At 44.9% G+C, this 20,779-nt stretch overlaps 1 protein-coding gene across 4 annotated transcripts in view; it reads left to right on the forward strand.

Moving 5' to 3' along the window:
- The first annotated feature begins 337 nt into the window (after window positions 1-337).
- The window catches only part of CUL2 (cullin 2), a 70,016-nt gene continuing 49,574 nt past the window's right edge, over window positions 338-20,779 (forward strand). Inside the window, exons 1-2 of one of the 4 annotated variants that reach the window (XM_083188821.1) lie at window positions 338-594; window positions 17,807-17,947. In XM_083188821.1, the coding sequence (XP_083044947.1) occupies window positions 17,829-17,947 (119 nt within the window). In that variant the 5' untranslated portion in view covers window positions 338-594; window positions 17,807-17,828. Of the gene's footprint in view, window positions 673-724; window positions 954-17,806; window positions 17,948-20,779 lie in introns of those variants that run through there. The other 3 variants (XM_083188820.1, XM_083188823.1, XM_083188822.1) reach the window with 3 other exon arrangements.

Consider the following 20,779-nt stretch of genomic DNA (forward strand, 5'->3'; position numbering starts at 1 on the left):
TGTGTAAAGGGAGAGCAAGGAAATAATAGTTTTGCGTTTAGCCTCATAGGACATATATTTATTTACTTACGGCTTTAAGGGCTTCTTGGAAACTTCTAATTTAAAAAAATAGTGACTATAAAAACCCATCATCTTATTATTGAGAAATAGAAGCCTTCCCTATCATTCAGCTACTTTGTGTGTGCTACAGCAGTAATGGGCAGACACTCTGCTATAGCTATAGATCATGTGTTGTCATTGTTCTTACTGAGTGAGCACAGATCAGCAGTTGTGCCATTGCTTTAACTGGGAACAACTTTTCCTGGCTGACGCTGTCACTGGGGCAGGAGCTGAGGAAGTCTGAGCCTCGGGAGTTCCCGTACTGTGGATCAGTCCATGCCAGTGACGGGGGGAGTCCAGCAGGATATCCGCTACCTCTCCGTCTATCCCGCAACCCAGCCCAGCTGCTGCCTCGTTACTCGCCGTGCACGGCGATCCGAGAGCGGCTGGGGTATCTGGCGAAGAAGGAGACGGATCATACGTGTGGCACTCCGCGTGTAGGGTGCCCGGTCTTCCCCCTGCGGGCGGAGCGGATGCTGGGTTCCGGCATCACAGGTAATGGCAGCGGAGTGAGCGGTGTCGGTGACAGCTGATGATCCCCCGCAGAGAGCTCCCCAGCGCCGCGTCTCACAGGTACCGGCCTTCTGCTCTCCCCCCTCCCGGGCTCCGGGCCTAGGCTGCGCAAGGCATTGTGGCCGGGGACACCTCCCTGTGTGCCCCCGGGGGAGCCGGCACTTCCTCAGTGTCTCATGCCCAGCTCACATGTGTAGGCCTCTGCCTGTCCGCGCACCCTCCCCACATTCTGGCTCTGGCTGCCAGGTCCCTTACTGAGGCAGAGGCTGTGGGGAAGTGCTGCCAGCCCCGTGTCTGTGGCCCAAGCGTCTGACATACAGCCATGGACTGGAGTCTGCCTCGTAAGTGTCCTGCCATGTGCCCAGCTGGTACTGCCCTATACACAGGGGACATGGGATGTACACTGCATGTGTGATTGTATTACATGCATGTAAGTGCCCTGTCATGTCTCCCAACAGGTACTGCCCTATACACAGGGGAGCATAGGATATACACTGCATGTGTGACTGTATTACATGTATGTAAGTGTCCTGTCATGTCTCAAGAAAGTGCTTCCATACACAGGGGAATATAGGATGTACATTTTGAATTTGAGTGCATTGCATGTATGTACATTTTTTGTCGTGTCCTCAAAAGATGCTGCGATAAACATGAGGACATGCAGGATGAGTGTGTTGCATGCCCTTAGCTGAGGGGGTGCTGTTATATACAGGACACATAGGCTTTACATTCCCTGTGTGAGTCTATTACACGTGTCTGTCATGTTCTGGCCTCATCAAAGCATGTACTGCTCTACATCGGATGATAAGGGATATAAATTATCTGTGTGAGTGCATCCCACGTATGTAGGAGGTTTGTCCTCTGAAGAGGAGATACTGCTAAATAAGATAGACAGTAATTAAAACTGTAGTAAAATAAATTGTGTGTTCTACTTTAGGTTTATCGAATCCCAAAATGTAACTGTATCACAAGTGTTAAGGTGCCCACACACGCACCGTTCCCGGCGTGCGTTGTGGGCTTAACTAGCACACATAGCATCGCATCGTATGCCTTTTGCATACGATGTGCATGCGATGCGATGCTAGAAAAAGCTAGTGCAAAAAGTATGTGCAGCACATACTTTTTGTACTGTACGATGAGGTGCCGCGGGAGCGCGCACCCCATCGTGCAGCATCGCACCGCCGGGATCGGTGCGTGTGTGGGCACCATTAGAATTCATTATAGCAAGTGAATTTATTTAGGGCAGAAAAAATTGCCAAGCGTTTTGAGGCAACTAACAACTGAAAGGGAAATCGCTTTCCCACTCTGCTTTTTCTATGGAAAAAAAATCTCGAATTTGATGTGGTGTTTCAGCCTTCCTGAAAAGGCATTATTATATACATTGCCTGTATGAATGCATTGCATATTTGTTATCTGGCATGCCCTCTTGCAGTTGTTGCTATACACTGAAGGATACATAGAATGTACATTTCATATATTCATTACACTGAGATATGTATGAATCAGTGAGCAGTGATGTGCAAAGAGGAAAAAAATCCTAAAGTCTTTCTTAAAATTCCTTTACGTACATACACACTGGGATTTTTGCCCATGAGCAATGTTATGAAAATCGCTCGCCGATAAATCGTGCAGTGCATACACAGCAATTTTCACAGGGGTGAACCACTTTCTATAGTAGACTAAAGCAAGGCTTGACAAACCCCTGGGCACCAGGTCGCCACGGCGACCAGATTCTGCTTCCTGGCGACCAGATTTTTGTGGGGAGGAAGCAGAATCTGGTCATGGCCGGGTGCATGGGCAAAGCAGGTCCGCCACGGCTATATTTCAGCTAGAGCCTGCATCGCTGTACTGCAGCAGCCCGGTCTCCCCAGCACGCAGCAGCAGCTCCAGTTGGTTCACCCATGTACCCGGCTGCCGGCGCTGTCAGAGCCCGGTCCCCCCGCACACAGAAGCAGCAGCTCCGGCTCCTCTTCCGGCTGGTTCACCCATGTACCCAGCTGCCGGCGCTGTCAGAGCCCGGTCCCCCCGCACACAGAAGCAGCAGCTCCGGCTCCTCTTCCGGCTGGTTCACCCATGTACCCGGCTGCCGGCACTGTATTATGTGGCATAATATGTAATTACGGCATGTGATATTCTATGTAATGAGCATTACGATGTTTGGTGTAATGGTCATTACGGCCCGTGGTATATGTAATGGCCGTTTTTTTGGCGGTGCACACTGTTGCTGTTATTAGTTTATCTGGCACCTAGATTTTAAAGAAATTTGTCACGCCTTGGACTAAAGAAAGTTGTTCACTCAGCCTGATTATTATACAGGCCAAGCGATGGCCGGAGTTGATGTGGGAGTGGGCATCAGTGCTCATCGCCCACCCATACACACTAGCAGATTTTGAGCTCAAACTTAAGGTCCATAACCACTGGGTGATTTTGCCCAGCATGTATGCTAACCGATGATGGGGAAAATCGCTGGCCCGAAAAAAGCTCAGTTCATACACACTGAGTTCAAAATCGCAAAGAGTGTATGTGCCTTTAAATGAGATGTTTAATTTGTAATTATTAACTTTTTTTGGTTTTCTTTCTGAGTATATAGAAATACATCCAGTATGAGGAAGTATTCCCCAGACCCCCAATTTTACCCCCTCAACGCCACCCCACGATTGACGCCAACCCGAAGCGTGGCGAGCGGCGGCGGTGCGCGTCCTCCGACTTTTTCATACCCCTACTATCCACGTCGGCGTGGAGTTGAGAATATAAAGTGTGGCGAGCCACGTGAGGGGACGCGTATAACTTCACAGGTATACGCGTCCCCTCGCATTAGTACAGTATCCGGCTGGCTGGTCATCTGGAATGAGGTCAACACCTGAAAATGGTCGACATACACTAGGTCGACAATAACATAAGGTTGAACAAAGAAAATGGTCGACAGACATGTGCACACAGGGAAAGGTCGACACTTATACTGTGTTAATGCCGACATAGTCACAAAAACCCTGAAAACCACATGCCATTCTTTTCCTGTGTCAACCATATCTATGTTGACCATTTGCTTGTGTTGACCTTGTGTCATTGTCAACCTAGTGTATGTTGACCATTTTCAGGTGTCGACATCATTTACTAGTACACCTACCTCGTTCTGTCACCCTTAAAGCTCAGCCAGGATATGATAAAATAATGTTCATTCTAGAACCCAGCATCTTTTAAAACCTGTGCCTTTCCTCTTCCCTGATCTATGCCGTGGTGCTTTTAGCACAGCTCTGGTATGCATCTTGGTGCTGAAATACAGACCACACTCTGCTAGAATCAGAGAGCAACACCCCAGGCAGGAATGAGGCACTGCACAGGTTTTGAAATATGTAGGGTGTTAGAATGAACACTTTTTCCCACATGCAAGTTAAGCTCATCATTCGTGCTCCAGGCAAGCTAATGCTAACCATATTACACCCCTGCAATACCCCTTTGGTAAATACATTTCTGTGATGCCAATTCATATCTCTGATATGTTCCTGAGCCTACCTGTCCTGTAAAACAGTGCTCTCAGATTAAATATCTGCACAGACTATAATTGGCTGAAGGGGATTTAAAAATAACAGAGTACTATAGACAAAAAAGACATACCACTTGTGTAATTGACTTTTATTTGTTCAACTATTACACTGTAAGTCTTATTGTAATGATGGTTTGTAACTTTATTCAATAAACACAGATTGCATTAAAAAAAAACAGGGTACTTGTGTATTTTGGCGGCGCCCCCGATGTCCATTGCGCAATGTTTTTTTTGCATCGCATGCCATGCACCTGATGGCATGCGATGTGATTTTTGCCCCCTATGCGATGAAACATTGTATAAGCACCCTAAAGGGTGCTTTTAAGCACCCAAATGGGTGCTTACAATGTTAAATGCACCCCACGCCACCCCCCACTATAAACGTGAACCCGAAGCGTGGCGAGCGCAGGCGGTACGCGTCCTCTGACCTTTTCATACCCCCACTATCCACGTTGGCGTGGAGTTGAGAATAGAAAGTGTGGCGAGCCACCGAGCCTGAAGCGTGGCGAGCGTACGCGGATACCTTCACAGGTATCCACGTCCCTTCGCGGGCTTCAGAGGTATCCGCGTCCCCTCGCGGGGCGCGCTGCGCTCGCCACGCTTCGGGCTCGGTGTCTCGCTGCGCTCGCCACACTTTCTATTCTCAACTCCATGCCGACATGGATAGTGGGGGTATGAAAAGGTCGGAGGACGCGTACCGCCGCCGCTCGCCACGCTTCGGGTACACGTTTATAGTGGGGGGGGGGGGTGGCGTGGGGGTGCATTTAACATTGTAAGCACCCATTAGGGTGCTTATACAATGTTGCATCGCATCGCATTGTAGGGCATTGTATGCCATATACAATGTCATACAATTTTAAAATTGTATGACATTGTACAATATTGCATCGCATGCCTTATGGTATGCGATGCGATGGGCGCCGCCAAAATACACAAGTACCAAAAACAGAGTAGCAGTCACAGCCGGCAGTGAAATTTTAATAGGATGAGAGATTTAGCAAGAAATCTCCAGATTTTTTTTAAAACGCCAATCATTTACATGTCAAAATCAAACTGGTTTTGCAGTGTAATTGATTGCCGCTTTAAAAAAAATCTGGAGATTTTAAAAAAGCATTCTTATGAGTATTTTTACTTAAGGTTCTAAAATTAGAAGAGGTGATGTTGCCCACATAGCAACCAATCAGATTTTGTTTAATTTTCTAGAATGCAATTGAGATGTGATAGAGAGAATCTAATTGGTTGCTATGGGCAACAAAATGAATTGAATTTCAGATTTAACTATCAGTGTCCTTTCAAAAATTGCTTTCACTTTGTTATGACATCTTTTAGAACACAAAGGTGTAAAACGGGCCGTCGAGTGGCCTCTAATGGTCAATGGCGGTGCTTCACCTCATAGAGGTGAGGAGTAGTTAGAGATATATATCTATCTGTAACTACTCACCTCTATGAGGTGAAGTACCGCCAGTGACCGTTAGAGGCAACTCGACGACCCGTTTTACAGCTTTGTGTTCTAAAAGATGTCATAACAGAAAGAGAATGATCAAGTTTTCCGTAGTCTGTGAAAAGCCTGGTGCACTTTACACTTATTGTGAGTGTAATTTCACTGTTATGGTGCGTACACACGGAGCAATGTGGCAAAAGATTCAATGTCTTTAACGATTTCCTCTGCACAAATGATTTGGTGTCAGATGATGAACGATTGAGCAAACGATTACGTATGAACGATTGATCTTTAACAATGGTGGAGGGGAGTGGGAGCCACTCAATTAGCCTTACCAAATTGTTCATCCTGCATACACATGAAACGATTGGTACACATCGCTAACGATTGGTCGCTGATCTTTCTGCATGCAGGAAAGATCAGCAGCCTCTACCAATGATTGTTGGGTACGCGCACCGTCCGATATATCTCGTTCATACACACGGAATGATTTGAGCAATTGGTTGTTTCGATCGGTCAGGAACGCCAAAGTCTGTCCGTGTGTGCGCACCTTAAGATCTCCAGCCCACCTTTATCTGATCTGTATTGTGAATAGTCCTAATTAATATTTACACTGCAATAAGAATTTATGTCCTAGTTTTTTTTGGTAAAAATTGTTGGCTCTCATACTTGTACCCACAATTCTAGCAGTGTTCTCAAAATGTCCATTTATTGCTTCTTGTATATTAAAACACAGCAGGCTAAAAGGAAAATTAGTACATGTACAAAGGTGATAACTTGCCAAAGATGACATTTTTATACAGGTTTCTTGAAGAAGAACATCATGTGTGCGAATGTGGGTCTTTTTTGAGTACAACTTTTTCTGCTTAAAATTACTAGTTACTAATTAACAATTATTTGATGTGAAACTTGTTAAATTGCTGTGTATTGCAAAGTATGTGTGTGTTTGGAAGACTTTCTTCATACCTGCTAGCTGTCCCTCCTTTTTAGGGTCAGTTCAGGCTTTAACATGTGTGCTCTTCTGCTTTTCAGAGACTCCATGGCTGTTATGAGCAGCATGTTTAGCACGGCCCTTCCGACCTCACACTGGCCCTCCATGCCAGTGAGAAGCGCTGTAGCATGGGTTAGAGGCTGACAGGAGGAAGAGTGGTCTCCTCACTCTTTAAATAGCATGTATGTGATAAAATAGGATATGTCACTCGGGTCCTGCATAAGTGTCCCTCTTTGACCTTATAGGAAAAGAATGTCGTTATGTATATAACTTGACCTTTCATCCATCTTGGCAGCCACAGTCTTTTCTCTGGTTCATTTTCAACTTGGATTAAATGCATCCAACTGACGGACCTGCCTGCAGCAATATCTGCAGCTGCTACCAGGGAACTTCCCCTGTTTGGCCAGCAGGAAATTGTGACGACTTGGGTTGAGTAGACTAGCTTTTATAAGGAATAATATTTTTTTTCTGCTATTTGTATTAAATTGAAATATACAGTATATGCTATTTATTACACTTAAAAATAATTACAAGGTTTTATTTTCTAAGAGCCTTTAAAAAACAAACCCAAAGTGGTCTGACCTTATTTGCTCTCTGCTTTAAGAGCTATGTGACTTACTAGTAAGGGAATAGTAGGATGGTCTTTTAAAGCTGTCAGTAATTAGAGTCTAGATTCATTCTCTAATACCCCTTTCCCACTGCAGGTCTGAAACAGTAAATTACAGTTTTTTCCCCACTATTTACCGTTTAAGGCTGCAGTGGGAAAGTGCCAGAGTTGATTTACCGGTTAAAGTTAACCGGTATTTCAACACGTTTAAAAAGCAGTGTCCTACCCGTTTCAGACCCGTTTTTTTGGTAGTGGGAACGGGTCTGAAACGGTATTTAGGTCCCCCACACCAGTCAACCCCCTCCCCTGGTACCTGGCTTACACCCCCCCCCCCCCCCCCCCTCTTCCCCTGGTACTTGCCAGCTCGCCGGTTCATGCAGTGGGGTCCGTTCATTGAATTCCTGTGGGTGACAGCTCCTGACTGATCTCTGCTTACAGTGCCAGGGGAGTGGGGGTCCCCGCAGCACCCTCTCCTTGGAACACTGCTCCGAGCTGCGCACTGTCACACGCGGACACAGAGGCTCCGGCTGTAGCGCCCCCTGCCCTGGTACTTTGCCAGCGCGACGGATCGTGCAGCGGGGGTCCGTTCATTGAATACCGGCAGGTGACAGCTCCTGACTGACCTCTGCTTGCAGTCAGTGCCATCTTGGGCACCTGGGTAACCCCCCCTCCCCAGTGATCCCCTGCCATGTATGACCTCCCAGCCATAATGGGAAGTTTGGGGATTGACAGCGCAGAAACAGCAACCCCACTGCTCATCACTCTCCCAGCAGCAGTCCCCTTACTACAAGCGCTGAACATACACAAAAGTTCTTTAAAGCAACACCTATGAGATGCACAGGTACCCGGGAGCGCAGGGATGCTCGGTGCTGGCTGCACATGCGGGCACCCGGCACAGCATAGCAATCCTGCAGCCTGGGAGTATGCGATCTATAGGGGGGACATGGCACAGGTGCGTCCCGGGACAGCGCTACATCCCATACACACATGCTACAGGGAAATCCATATACAGTGATGGTTGGGGTAAGATGCCCGGGTAGCACGCACATGGCTATAGCAGTAGCAGGGGTGAGGGCTGGCCGTAGCCGCCGCAATACCCATCACCCCCTGCTGTGTGGAGCCCCCCCAACTATCAGATTCTGCCAGCATACACCATGGTGCAAGCACGGGGGGGGTTGCTACAGCCGGAGCCTCTACAGCGTCCAAAGGAGAGTGTGCTGCGGAGTCAGGAGCTGTCACCCGCCGGCACTGCAAGAGTCAGGAGCTGTCACCCGCCGGCACTGCAAGAGTCAGGAGCTGTCACCCGCCGGCACTGTAAGAGTCAGGAGCTGTCACCCGCCGGCACTGCAAGAGTCAGGAGCTGTCACCCGCCGGCACTGCAAGAGTCAGGAGCTGTCACCCGCCGGCACTGCAAGAGTCAGGAGCTGTCACCCGCCGGCACTGCAAGAGTCAGGAGCTGTCACCCACCGGAATTCAATGAACGGAGCCCGCTGCACGATCCGACGCACTGGCAAGTACCAGGGGAGGGGGGGGGGGGGTGCAAGACAGGTACGGGGTTTGTAGGCCAGGTACCAGGGATGGGGGGGGGGTGCAGGACAGGTATGGGGGTTTGCAGGACAGGTACCAGGGGAGGGTGGGGCAGGACAGGTAATGGTTGGTATATTACTGGATTACCGTTTTTGTACCTTTCACAATGGGTTCAATGTGAAAGGTACAAAAACGGTAATCAACCAGTAATATACCATTTACAACAGGTAGTGTGAAAGGGTCTTTATGGCTCAGAGCCGTTTAAAGTCCCGTTTACAAATACCGGGTCATTACACGTTTAGGCAGTGGGAAAGCAGCATAAAGCTTGTAAACATGGATCCAAACATTGGGCCTTATACATAGTTGACCGCGTGTTTTAAGCAGGAAAAACGGGCAAGCGTAAGGTTCTGAGGAACCTTGGCAAGAGCCAAATTGCTTTGGCTAGACGTATAGAACGTCAGAACATTATTACCTACCTAAACTGATCCAAGGAAGGAAAAGGAGAAGTCATGAGTGGGCAGCCGAGGCTAGCTCAACTGCTGCTATCCCACACATGAGCTCCTACAGCACAGATAGATGAAAAACTGAATGCAGGCTATGAAAAAGGTGTAGACCCGGACCACCATCGAAAGTGCCTACGTGAGTGTCTGAACTGGACCATGTAGCAATAATAAATAATTTTTATTTTTATTCGGCACCAAATGTTTTTTAATTAAAACATTTAATTATTGAAATAATAAAATAAAAATAAACTGCCAATGGAAGTATGCAATAAATATTAAATAAAAGGAATATGGATCACATTAATCGGAGAATTGCATTAATGAGTGTAACAGTTGCATATTAGCTGACACTGATAATTGTCTATGGCAGTCCAAAATACTTGTTATTCCCTCCATAAAGATATTACCGTATATCCAGCTGTGGTTGAAGTACACCAACATTGTTTAAGACTATTGTGGGAAATGGATCCTTCTGAAAAGTTATGGTGACCTATGTATATAGCGATATGAATGCTAATCAGAAGATGGTGCCCAATAATGTTTAACATCAAATCATCCCACTAATCAACAAGATTGCTTTCTGCCCTTATCCTCCGAACACTGGGAAGCCTAAAGTTGTCAGTCTCAGTCAGAAGTATGTACTTATATGTGCCCTCATTTATTTATTAACAGTTTTTTAAATAGCGCAGCAGATTCCGCTGAGCTTTACAGTTGGAGACAGTGATAGAACAAACTGGGTATTTACAGGGTACTTGTGTAGTTTAACGGCGGCACTTCTCAGCGGATTGTATGCAAATCGTATGCGATATTTGCTTACGATTTGATCTCCGATGCGATTTAGCACACCCCCACTATCCACGTCAGCCCAAAGCGTGGCGAGCGCAGCAAGCCCCGCAAGGGGATGCAGCACGCGTCCTCCTGACCTGTTCATACCTCCACTATCCACCTCCACTTGGAGTTGATTTTTATAAAGTGTGGGGAGCGCAGCTCGCCACCGTGCCCGAAGCTTGGCGAGGGGACGAGGAAAACGAGCCCAAAGCATGGCGAGGGGATGCAGAATAAACGTGAAGTAATCCATGTCCCCTCGCTGCGCTCGCCACACTTTATAAATTTGACTCCATGCCGATGTGGATAGCAGGTGAGCAGGGCTCATAGCACTTGCCAAACTTCGGGCTGAAGTTTATAGTGGGCGTGTGCTAAATCGCATCACGGATCAAATCGAATGCAAATCTACGCATGCGATTTGCATACGATTTTCAGCCGATTTGCATACAATGGGATCTGCCGGCAAGCCGTGAAGCTACACAAGTACCATTTACAGATAGTCAAAAAGTCAATGATGTGCTTCTGTGACCTAACTTGCCCTGCTCCATAGGGTATACACTAATAATGTTGACAGTCAGTAGGTCGACCACTATTGGTCGACAGGCCATAGGTCAACACATGAAAAAGTTTGACATACCTTAGGTCAACATATGGAAAAGGTTGACATAAGATTTTCATGGTTTCTTGAATTTTTTTTTAGTGTCTGTCAGTGGTTCCCAAACTCTGTTGAAGCATGGCGCCCCTGATTGTCAGCTTTTTTTTTTCATGGCACCCCTATCCCAAAAGTTTCTCATTGATAAAATCAGAAAAAAAAATATTAAATTGAATAAATTGTTGTTATATCGCATCCTTCGGGTCAGATATGTGATATTGGACAGGAATCTCTTCTGTTTGTCCACAATTTGTCTATTACATTGGTCATAAATCTGAATTGGGCATGGACCATCAATCCAGGGCACCCTAGGGTGCCGCGGCCTACAGTTTGGGAACCACTGGACTATGTTAACATAGATCGACATGGACACCATATAAGTGTACTGTCCCCTCACATGCTTCGGACACAGTGCCTTGCTACGCTCGGAACACTATATTATAATCGGTACTTGTGAGTTATCTGGGCGCCCGATTTTTGATCGTATACGCATCGCATCGCGTCGCATCGTGTGTTAACCAAATGGCATGCGATGCGACGCGACGAGATCACCACCCGAACCCGATTTTACATCGGGTACCATCTAATCTGATCACGTCGCATCGCATGTTAACCACATGGCATGCAATGCGATGCGATGTGACAGCACCCGATTTTAGCAGGGCAAAACCCCCAAAAAGTGACACAATGTCAATCCCATCCCCATTGTTAACGCCACTCCACTATCAACGTGAACCCGAAGCGTGGCGAGCGCAGCGATCCCGCGAGGGGCGGCGGTACGCGTCCTCCGACCTTTTCATGCCCTACTATCCACTAGGGCATGGAGTGAGAATAGAATAGTGTGGCGAGCGCAGCGAGCCACCGAGCCCGAAGCGTGGCGAGCGGACACGGATACCTTCACAGGTGAGCGCATACTTTCATGGGCTTCACAGGTATCCGTGTCCCCTCGCGGGGCTCGCTGCGCTCGCCACGCTTCGGGCTCGGTGGCTCGCTGCGCTCGCCACACTATTCTATTCTCACTCCACGCCCTAGTGGATAGTAGGGCATGAAAAGGTCGGAGGACGCGTACCGCCGCCCCTCGCGGGCTCGCTGCGCTCGCCACGCTTCGGGTTCACGTTGATAGTGGAGTGGTTGTGAACATCCAATATCATTCATCAATATCATTCATATCTGACACATTAAGGACAACTGAATTTAAGGGAATAACTGTGTAATTAACATATCTCAGAAATAAATTATAATAACAATCAACACATAGCACACAATAATTAATCACCGTAATTATTTATCTAGCAAAGTGAGCGCATGTAGAATGCGGTTAAATGCGCTGTCTCCCGCCAGGCACTTTCGCCACACAAACTCCTGCATAGTCCAGGTGATGGCGGGCTGTGCCCCGCTGGCGTTTGTTCCGCCATTTTGCACAACCCCACAGTCTTTCAATGTTTTGGGTGTGTGCACCAGTGTCTGGGTCCACAAAATTGTAGCGATGGTTGACTCTCAAGTGACTGTAACCAGCCCGCTCCAGTTCTGGAGTTTTGTATGCCCGCCAGCAATCGCTGACAATTGTGCTTCCAGGCGCGATGTGCTCCACAATTGCATTGATCAGAGTTGTCGCATCTCGCTTTGCAACTGGTAGCATAAAACAGTCCCCTGTTTCCCGGCACACTCCTCCAAACACCCACTGCTGTGGGAGAACTCTGCCGACATTGGCTTGTCTTTTCACAAAGAGTGTCTCATCCACTTCCACTATTTTCCCTGGTCCACCAATCTGGCGTTGAGGCTGGGACATCAGGTCGCATTGACATGCCTCCCGCATCAATGCATTATAAAAGATTGTACTTTTATTACAGATTTTCAAATTCTTTGTACAAAACTCTATAGAAGTAAGTTCATCACACCAACAGTATATAAAGCGCAGTATTGTCATAAACGGCAGCCTGCATCCGGGGTAGAATAGCGAGGCCCGCAGACTCTGCTTTTTCCCGCAACTTTTTATGTAGCAGCGCCATTTGCGCTCTTTTATAGACAGGCGCATAGGGTGGCCATTTGGACATGTGGCTGTGGATGGAAGCAGCCCTTTGTCCTGCAGGAATTGAACTGTATCTTCTTCAGTTTTAGGGAGGCTGAAGATACCGTCCACCAAAGCCATATTGGGAAATAGGGTGTAAGGGGCAAAATGGGGCAATATTGGGGCAAATGTCAGAAATTTCACCTCACAAATAGTCTAAGACACACCAACACTGGAAATCACTTGTTCTCTCCTCTCAAAACTACCTCACACTGATTTTCTGCCAGATGTGGCAGAGGGCGGGTTTAAAAATGGGCGGGAAGTGTTAAAATCGCGTCGCATCGCATCCCATTGTATACCATACAATAAGCATACGATGCGACGCGATACGACGCGATGGAAAATCGCGTCGCATCGTATGCTTATTGTAATGACATACAATTACCACATCGGGCGCCCGGATAACTCACAAGTACCTTATAATCTAGCTCTGTCCACTTGGATGGTAAAGTAATAAAAGGGAAAAAATCATGTCGACCTTTTTGATGTTGTCCTAGTGGTCGACCTGTTGACCTTATTAGCGTCGACCTTCCCAACTGCATCCCCTCTGTGTGAAACTACACAATGCGTTTCTGGTCTCTCAGTGGGCCGTATTCAATTGTCATATCCGTACCAGATCTCCCATCTAAAGTGACGGGAGGTCATGGGGCGATATGCAATTGATTTTTCTTTTTTCGCGCATACTGTGCTCGTTAAGGCTGGGTTTAGTACACTACCAAACTAATTGTTGTGCCGTAAAAAGTTTTACAGCTTTTAGAGATGTTGACAAATGATTGATAATGATAGTCATTCTCTATACATATCCAACTATAGATCAGATTGTGTTAATATCTGCTGTAATAGATTGTACCTCTAGTGGCTTCCAACAGCTGACAAGTGGTCATGAAATCACATTTCATCGGCTTAATTTGGTCCTTAGTCATGTCGGTTGGTAGAAGGGGCAATGGGGGAACAAATAGTATTTTGAAATACAAAATTGACAATTCTGTATTGATGTGCCTAGTATGGACAGATATTCTGATCTGTCTGTCAGATATGTAGGAAGGACTCAGGACTGGAATACCCACTTTATAATAACATATTTGCAAAATATCAATAAAAATACACTGTTGAGGTAGCAGATGTACGCTGCATTATTTCGGCCTGGTTCTCGTTTTCTTAACTGTACCTTATTTGTGAGGATGGTTGTCTCTGCTGAATGTTGAGGCCTGTAGCTGTTCCATCAAACTATTTGTAAACCATGTTAGATGGATATCTTGGGAGTGATTCATATGTTTCGGGCACTCCCTGCTGAGCACCTCAACAAATGTGTGTCTATCAGAGAATTCAGTTGTTGTTCTGATCAGACACCCTTTAGTCCATAGCTGGACTTTAGACTGGTCCAGCCAGGTAGGAACATGTGTCGGTCAGTATTTTGAAAGGACTGAGAGAACACTACCTACTGTATGAGTATTTGGCATTTCATCTAATCCTCAGTTTTTCATTTCTTCATGTGGAGTGCTGGTTAGCTTTCTTATCTTGCAATAAACTAACATCAGTCCACGACCTCTTCATCTCTGGCAACTTTAATCTGCTGGCTATTACAGAGACTTGGCTAACGCAATCAGACACTGCTTCCCCAGCACTATCACATGGTGGTTTCCACTTCATACACACCCTCCAGGCCTGGGAACAGTAGGAGGTGGGGTAGGTATATTACTGTCCTAGTTGTGCACATACACAGTCCTACCATTGGTTCTTTCACTCACATTCACATCATTTGAAGTTCACACGTAGGCTTAGATGCCAACCGTGGCACTCTAAATTAACAAGACACATGCAAAAACTATCACGTAGATTTGAATATCAGTGGTGTAAATCTCAAAATCCAAGTGACTTTGTAACATTTAAGACAATTTATCACTTCTATTGTACTCTCTCTCTCTCTCTTGGCTACACTCACCTCACACTTAACTTTTACAACTTATTGGACCCACTTCATTCAAGCTTTCGCTCTCAACACTCCACAGAGACAGCACTGACTAAAGTTGTCAATGATCTGGCCACTGCTAAATCTAAAGGCCATTTCTCACTTCTCATTCTAGATCTCTCAGCTGCATTTGACACTGTCAACCACTCTCTTCTCATACAAACACTACAATCCCTAGGTCTTCAGAACACAGCCCTTTCTTGGTTCTCTTCCTACCTATCTAATCGGTCTTTCAGTGTTCGCTTCTCTGATTCTACCTCCTCCTCACTACCTCTATCTGTTGGAGTACCACAAGGCTCAGTCTGTCTAGTTTGTAACACTGGGTGCTACTAGGTGAATGTTAGTTTTCTGAGTGACAATAACTGACCACAATGACACTGGACACACTTCTTTGAAAGATATAACTTTTATATAGAAAAAATATATGTATTTAATCCAAACAAGCATAAATCAGGCCTAAAAAGGCCTTATAACACATACAGGAAAAATATCCAATAAAATGAAAAATAAAAATTGTTACATATATATATGTCATGGTTTCCGAGGATCAAAATACTATCTCCAGTAGATATTTGTAAAACGTATGGAATCTGCGTCCAATATGTAGGTAATGATTTTTTATTGGTTTTGTACTGATGTGAAGGTTGTTGAGCTGCTGTGGATGTCCAGGTTACTGCATACCTTTTGCTTAAATACATGGCTGAAAAAGGTGATATTCTCAAGTGCTCTCAAATGTCCACAAAACCATCATCCCCATCTGAATATGTGATGCCTAGTAACCAGTGATATTAGTGATGTATTGTATGATAAAGCAGGAACAAAATGGTTATTGCACGGCTAAACAGAACAGGATCTATCTTAATACCTGGAGCTGCTTGTCACCTCTGTTGTAACATACCAGGTCACAGGGGTTAGTATCCAGTGCACTAAGGGGGTGATTCGGGTTGGTTTGCAAAAGCAAACTCCCCACCTGCCGTGCACATGGGGCCTTATTCTAGTTCACTCTTTCTGACAAATTCCTTCTCAAATGGACAAAACCATGTGCACTGCAGGTGGGGCAGATGTTACTTGTGTAGAGAGAATTAGATTTTGGTGGGGTTTTACTTCAAAGTGAGATCTATATTGCAGTGTAAAAATAAAGCAGCCAGTATTTACCCTGCACAGAAACAAAATAACTCACCCAAATCTAATTCTCTCTGCACATTTTATTTTATTTGAACTAGAATAAGGCCCATGGTTTTGTCCATTAGAAGGATTGTTTTGCTAACCAACCTGAATTAGGCCCTAGGTCTGTAACCTACAGAGTTCCTTGCAGTGGTGAGCACTAATAGACTTGTGGTGCATAAACTCAGAGATGTCCAGTTTTTTGAGTTGTAAGTTATCCTCTCTTCAATACAATACAGAGAAGGGGTTCGGAGTCTCAAAATAGACTGATTAATAGTCACTAAATAGAAATATACAGTTTTCATGACTCCTTTTAAGGTTTGTTAGCAATTTTAAATTAATTCCCGAGAGATATTTTTTACGTCTAGGCAACGCCATTTATATAATTAAATTGCTTGTCAGTCAAATGGGGTATACAATTATCTGCGTTAATTTATTGTGGATAATTGTATACCAATTAGCCTGTGCGAGCCACCATTTATCAGGGATTTTTTTCCCACCTGTACCAGGCAGGCAAAACCAAATCCCTGAAAGCAGCCCCATTTTCGTGCGAGAATGTGGTAGTTGTGGTTTTCCACATAAATTACATACTCCCGATTTGTATTGATCAGATAAACATCAATGTATCTTAAGGGCTTTTAATAATTCATGATTCATCTGTTTGTCCACATATAGGCCCTTTTTCAGATCTGATCGCTGTACAATTTTTTTTCTCAAGATGGACAAAACCATGCTGCACAGCAGGTGAGGCAGATGTAACATGTGCAGAGAGTTAGATTTGTGTGAGTTATTTTGTTTCTGTGCAGGGTAAATACTGGCTGCATTATTTTTACACTGCAATTTAGATTTCAGATTTAACACGCACCCCTAAATTGAACCCTCTCTGCACATGTTACATTTGCCCCACCTCCAGTGCACATGGTTTTTCCCATTTTTTGAGAACAAATTTGTACTGCTTTTTGATCTGAATAAGGGCCATAGTCCTGTTATTTCTTCACTTTTTCATAATTTTCTTTTCTTGCTACTCAATTAGCCCCCTTTTGTGCCCGAAAAAATATTTTTTTTCTGCCAATAAACACACAATCTGTGATAACAGACCTATGCGTGTTTGCTGCCAGCATCACAAAAACGGCCAGTTTGTCTGCTGTTTTTGGAATCTGCTGAAGTCCTGAAATAAAATCCCAGAGAATACTTGCCAGCGGCCATGCAAATTGCATGGCTCTTGTGTATCCATTAGGCCACAGTTAATTACATCTGTCAATTGAATCCTCCGTAGAGTTATGCAATTTCTTTTAAACCCTGGGTATATTATTTAAAAATCATTCAGATGTAAGATTAATTAGTGTGTGTAACCATTAGTTAGTGACCTGTGACGTGTGTTTTTTTTATTTTTTATAAAGAACTACTGTTAATATGATAAGGCCCCATCCACTAGAGTGAGGCATTGAATGCAGTACCTCTCATGCAATAACCCGCTATCTCACCTGGCATCTGCCGGCCAGCAGGATGACATACGATACATTGTATGCCGTCCTTTTTTCAATCATTTCAAGGGCTATGGGCTTGAAATGCTGTCCTTTATGCAATCCTTGCAAGGGCTATGGGCTGTGACAAATATTCACGGCAGCCCGTAGGATCTGTGATGCGAGGCGCACGGGAACCCGCCTCAAACCACAATATCAGGAAAATGACATGCTGTGTGTCACTTTTCATGTGATCCGTCGAAGCAATGCATTGAAATCGCATAAAAAGGGGCCATATTGCACTAGGGCATGGGGGTCCTTTTTAGGTGTACTGCAGATGTCTTGCAATGATAAAGCAAAACTTTACATTTTAAAATGGCAGAATGCTTTTGTGTTTTGTCTGGCTGTAGTCTAATAATGTCTTTTGATCATTGTTACAGGTTTTAACATTGAAACCCCACCATGTCATTGAAGCCACGAGTTGTGGATTTTGATGAAACATGGAACAAGCTTTTAACGACAATCAACGCTGTTGTCAAGTTGGATTATGTTGAGAGAGCAACTTGGAATGACCGCTTCTCGTATCCTTTCAATAATATTCATTGCTGGGAAATATATACAGTTATCCACCCTGGTTGTTGGAACTGCTAATGATCCAAGATGTGATGTCATAGATGTACATATTCTATAGGTAGCGATGGCTGGGGAATACAGATTGCTTGTCTACAAATATTATTAGTTCTAGGGGCAAAAGTTCTGCTGTTCAAGGGAGTGGAACATTAGGCCTAGTAATTGCTGCATTCAATTTAATGTAATAAGTTGTGTTAATACCAAAAGTATGTTTCAAATTATTTACTGAGGACAATATAGAACAGTTATTTATTTTTAATAATAATTTGTCTCCATGTATACTACCATAAAGGAACAAATGTGCACTTTTGACTCATTAAGGATTATTCCCAATTAGCTGTAGTAAATTCCAAATTTGACTATAGAATTAGCCTTGATAACTCAGGCATCCAAAACATAATCCTTAATAAGTAGCCCACGGATCTGCGATAAGACATGGGTCTGGGATAACTTCCCAGATCCTAATTGTAATCACCAGAAAACTGACCTTTTCCACCATATAATGACCATACTGTAGGTGATATACTGTATCAGCCCTTTTGTTTGTGTTGTTTTTGTACAAAAATGCATTGGGCTAATTGGGTACCTGTCAAGGCTGGGTACACATTTATTAGCTCGTCGGCGAATCATTTATTAACAGATCGGCGAATCATTGCCATTTTTTGCACCTGGCGAAAAACAGGCATTGTTGAATACCCCGCTTATACTAAGGGGGTATTCAATCATGGGCCACGGCTGTCCCGTTTTCGGTCTGCTCAACGAGAAGTAGGCGTGGCCGTGAGCTGCAGCTGGGAGCTCGTCACTTCCCAGCCGTTCTTGGCAGAACGAGCTCGGCTGCTTTTGAAGTCGGGATCGTTCTGCCGATATATGCTGTTCAATGCTGTCGGGGAAGATAGCATTGAATAGGGCCCCGCAGCCATCTCCTGTCCATCGGGAGATGGCTTTGGGTGATTGAATACACCCCTTAGGCTTTTCTGGGTAACACTATCCCCACCCCTCTTACTGGCCAGTTTTAATCCCAGTAGGAAAAGGTTACAGCTGGTACTTAAAATCAACTTCTTGTTGTTAATCTGTTAACACCAGCTGTTAGCAGTGTAGTTACCATTTTTTTTCCTGTTCTTAAAAGCAGCAGTTCCACGTATATACTTTCCCCCTATCTTTTATGCATGTATCTTCCTCTATACTCCTATAATTAGATCTTTTTCATTACATCTGTGAAGGGTAAACCTGAAATATTTCTGCCATATGCTCACAGCCTTCAGCATTTCACATGATGGCAGAAGGGGGAGAAGGGCGATGAGGCTGTTATAGTGAAAACAGAGCAGATAAGTGTTCCATAACCTCTGACGTCTCCTTGCTTTTGGTGTTTTTGAGAATCTTTGACATAAATAGTGTGTGTATGTATGTATGTATGTATGTCTTGTTGGTTTTATAGTTCTTTGGCAGCCAAGAAATAAACAAAAGCTTAATGTGGGTTATAGTCAACAGAACAGTACAGTTTATTATTTTAAAAATATTTGTTTGGGCATCAGCCGATATCACACCCAGAACATGACTGGTAAAGGTATGAAGATGTGGCCACCATGCTGCTTTAAATAAATCATTTCTGGAAGCCTGTGCTCTCATGCCCAGGAGGTTGCCACTGCTCCTGTGTGCAATGACATCCTTGATCCATTATTAAAAAATGTTGAAGAAAGAATGATTTTGATCTGGCCACTCAGGAGGGACCAAAAAAGAAAGGTTGATAATTTTCATGAAGATTTTTGTCATGGACATGTACACAGAATTTGCCCAGAGAATATCCATTATGTAGTCGATCTCGTGTATAGTCCAATGAGGGTGGAAGGGGCCAGGGCAAAAACATTCCCCATGCCACTGGCAACTGCACGTGATGTGGCCAAATGGAAGCACCGATGTAACCTTTACTGCTTCTCCTGCTCCTGAATCTTCTGCAATGCATAAACAAGACCACATGGGTGCTACTATTCTCCTGACATTAGTTTCAGTATTATCCGTTATTTATCAGGCACAACTAGAGGTCTGATTTGTCTAATGCTGGGTACACACCAGGACGACTAGGGCCCGATCCTCTCAATCTAGATCCAATTCCGACCAATTGGATGTAGATTGTGTGGTGATTGGGCCCTTTTCTGTCCTGGTGTAGACCGATACCGATCCGATGCGCGGTCCCGCGGGTCGGTCGTTGCTGCAGGTAGGATCTGAATAACGACCATACTGCTGGGTGCGGGTCGCCATTGGATCGGACCCGCGTCACCGTGAGCGGGTCGGACGAGACACTGACGACACGCTCACGATGTGCATCGTGAGCGGGTCGTCGTGGTGTGTACTCTGCATTAAGGTTCCCATACATGGTGCAATAGGCACCGTGTTTTGAACTAGATTGCAGCACATCTAGTTCAAAACGCATGCGATGGGCTAAAGCACTGTGCGTTTTGAACTAGATGTGACGCAATTTAGTTCAAAAAGTACAAGCAGCACATACATTTTGTGCTGTGTGAAGAGATGCGCACATCTCCTAGCACCTGGTAAATGTACCGTGTATGGGCACTATTACAGAGTACATAAACAGAATGAATTATACAAGAAAACTTGACTTGCAGCACAGAACATTGCACGGACATGGTTTATTCAGCAATAAACAGCAGGGACGCAGAACCCAAGGGTTGGGTGCCATTGAGGGCAGTATCAAGTAAATAAGTATGTGAGTTTCCTTGAGTCCTGTTGGAGAAAGTGCACTATATAAATTAAACTTGCTTACTTAC

The sequence above is a fragment of the Crinia signifera genome, chromosome 5, assembly GCF_055691185.1.
Source record: "Crinia signifera chromosome 5, ASM5569118v1, whole genome shotgun sequence".
Classification (NCBI taxonomy): Eukaryota; Metazoa; Chordata; class Amphibia; order Anura; family Myobatrachidae; genus Crinia; species Crinia signifera.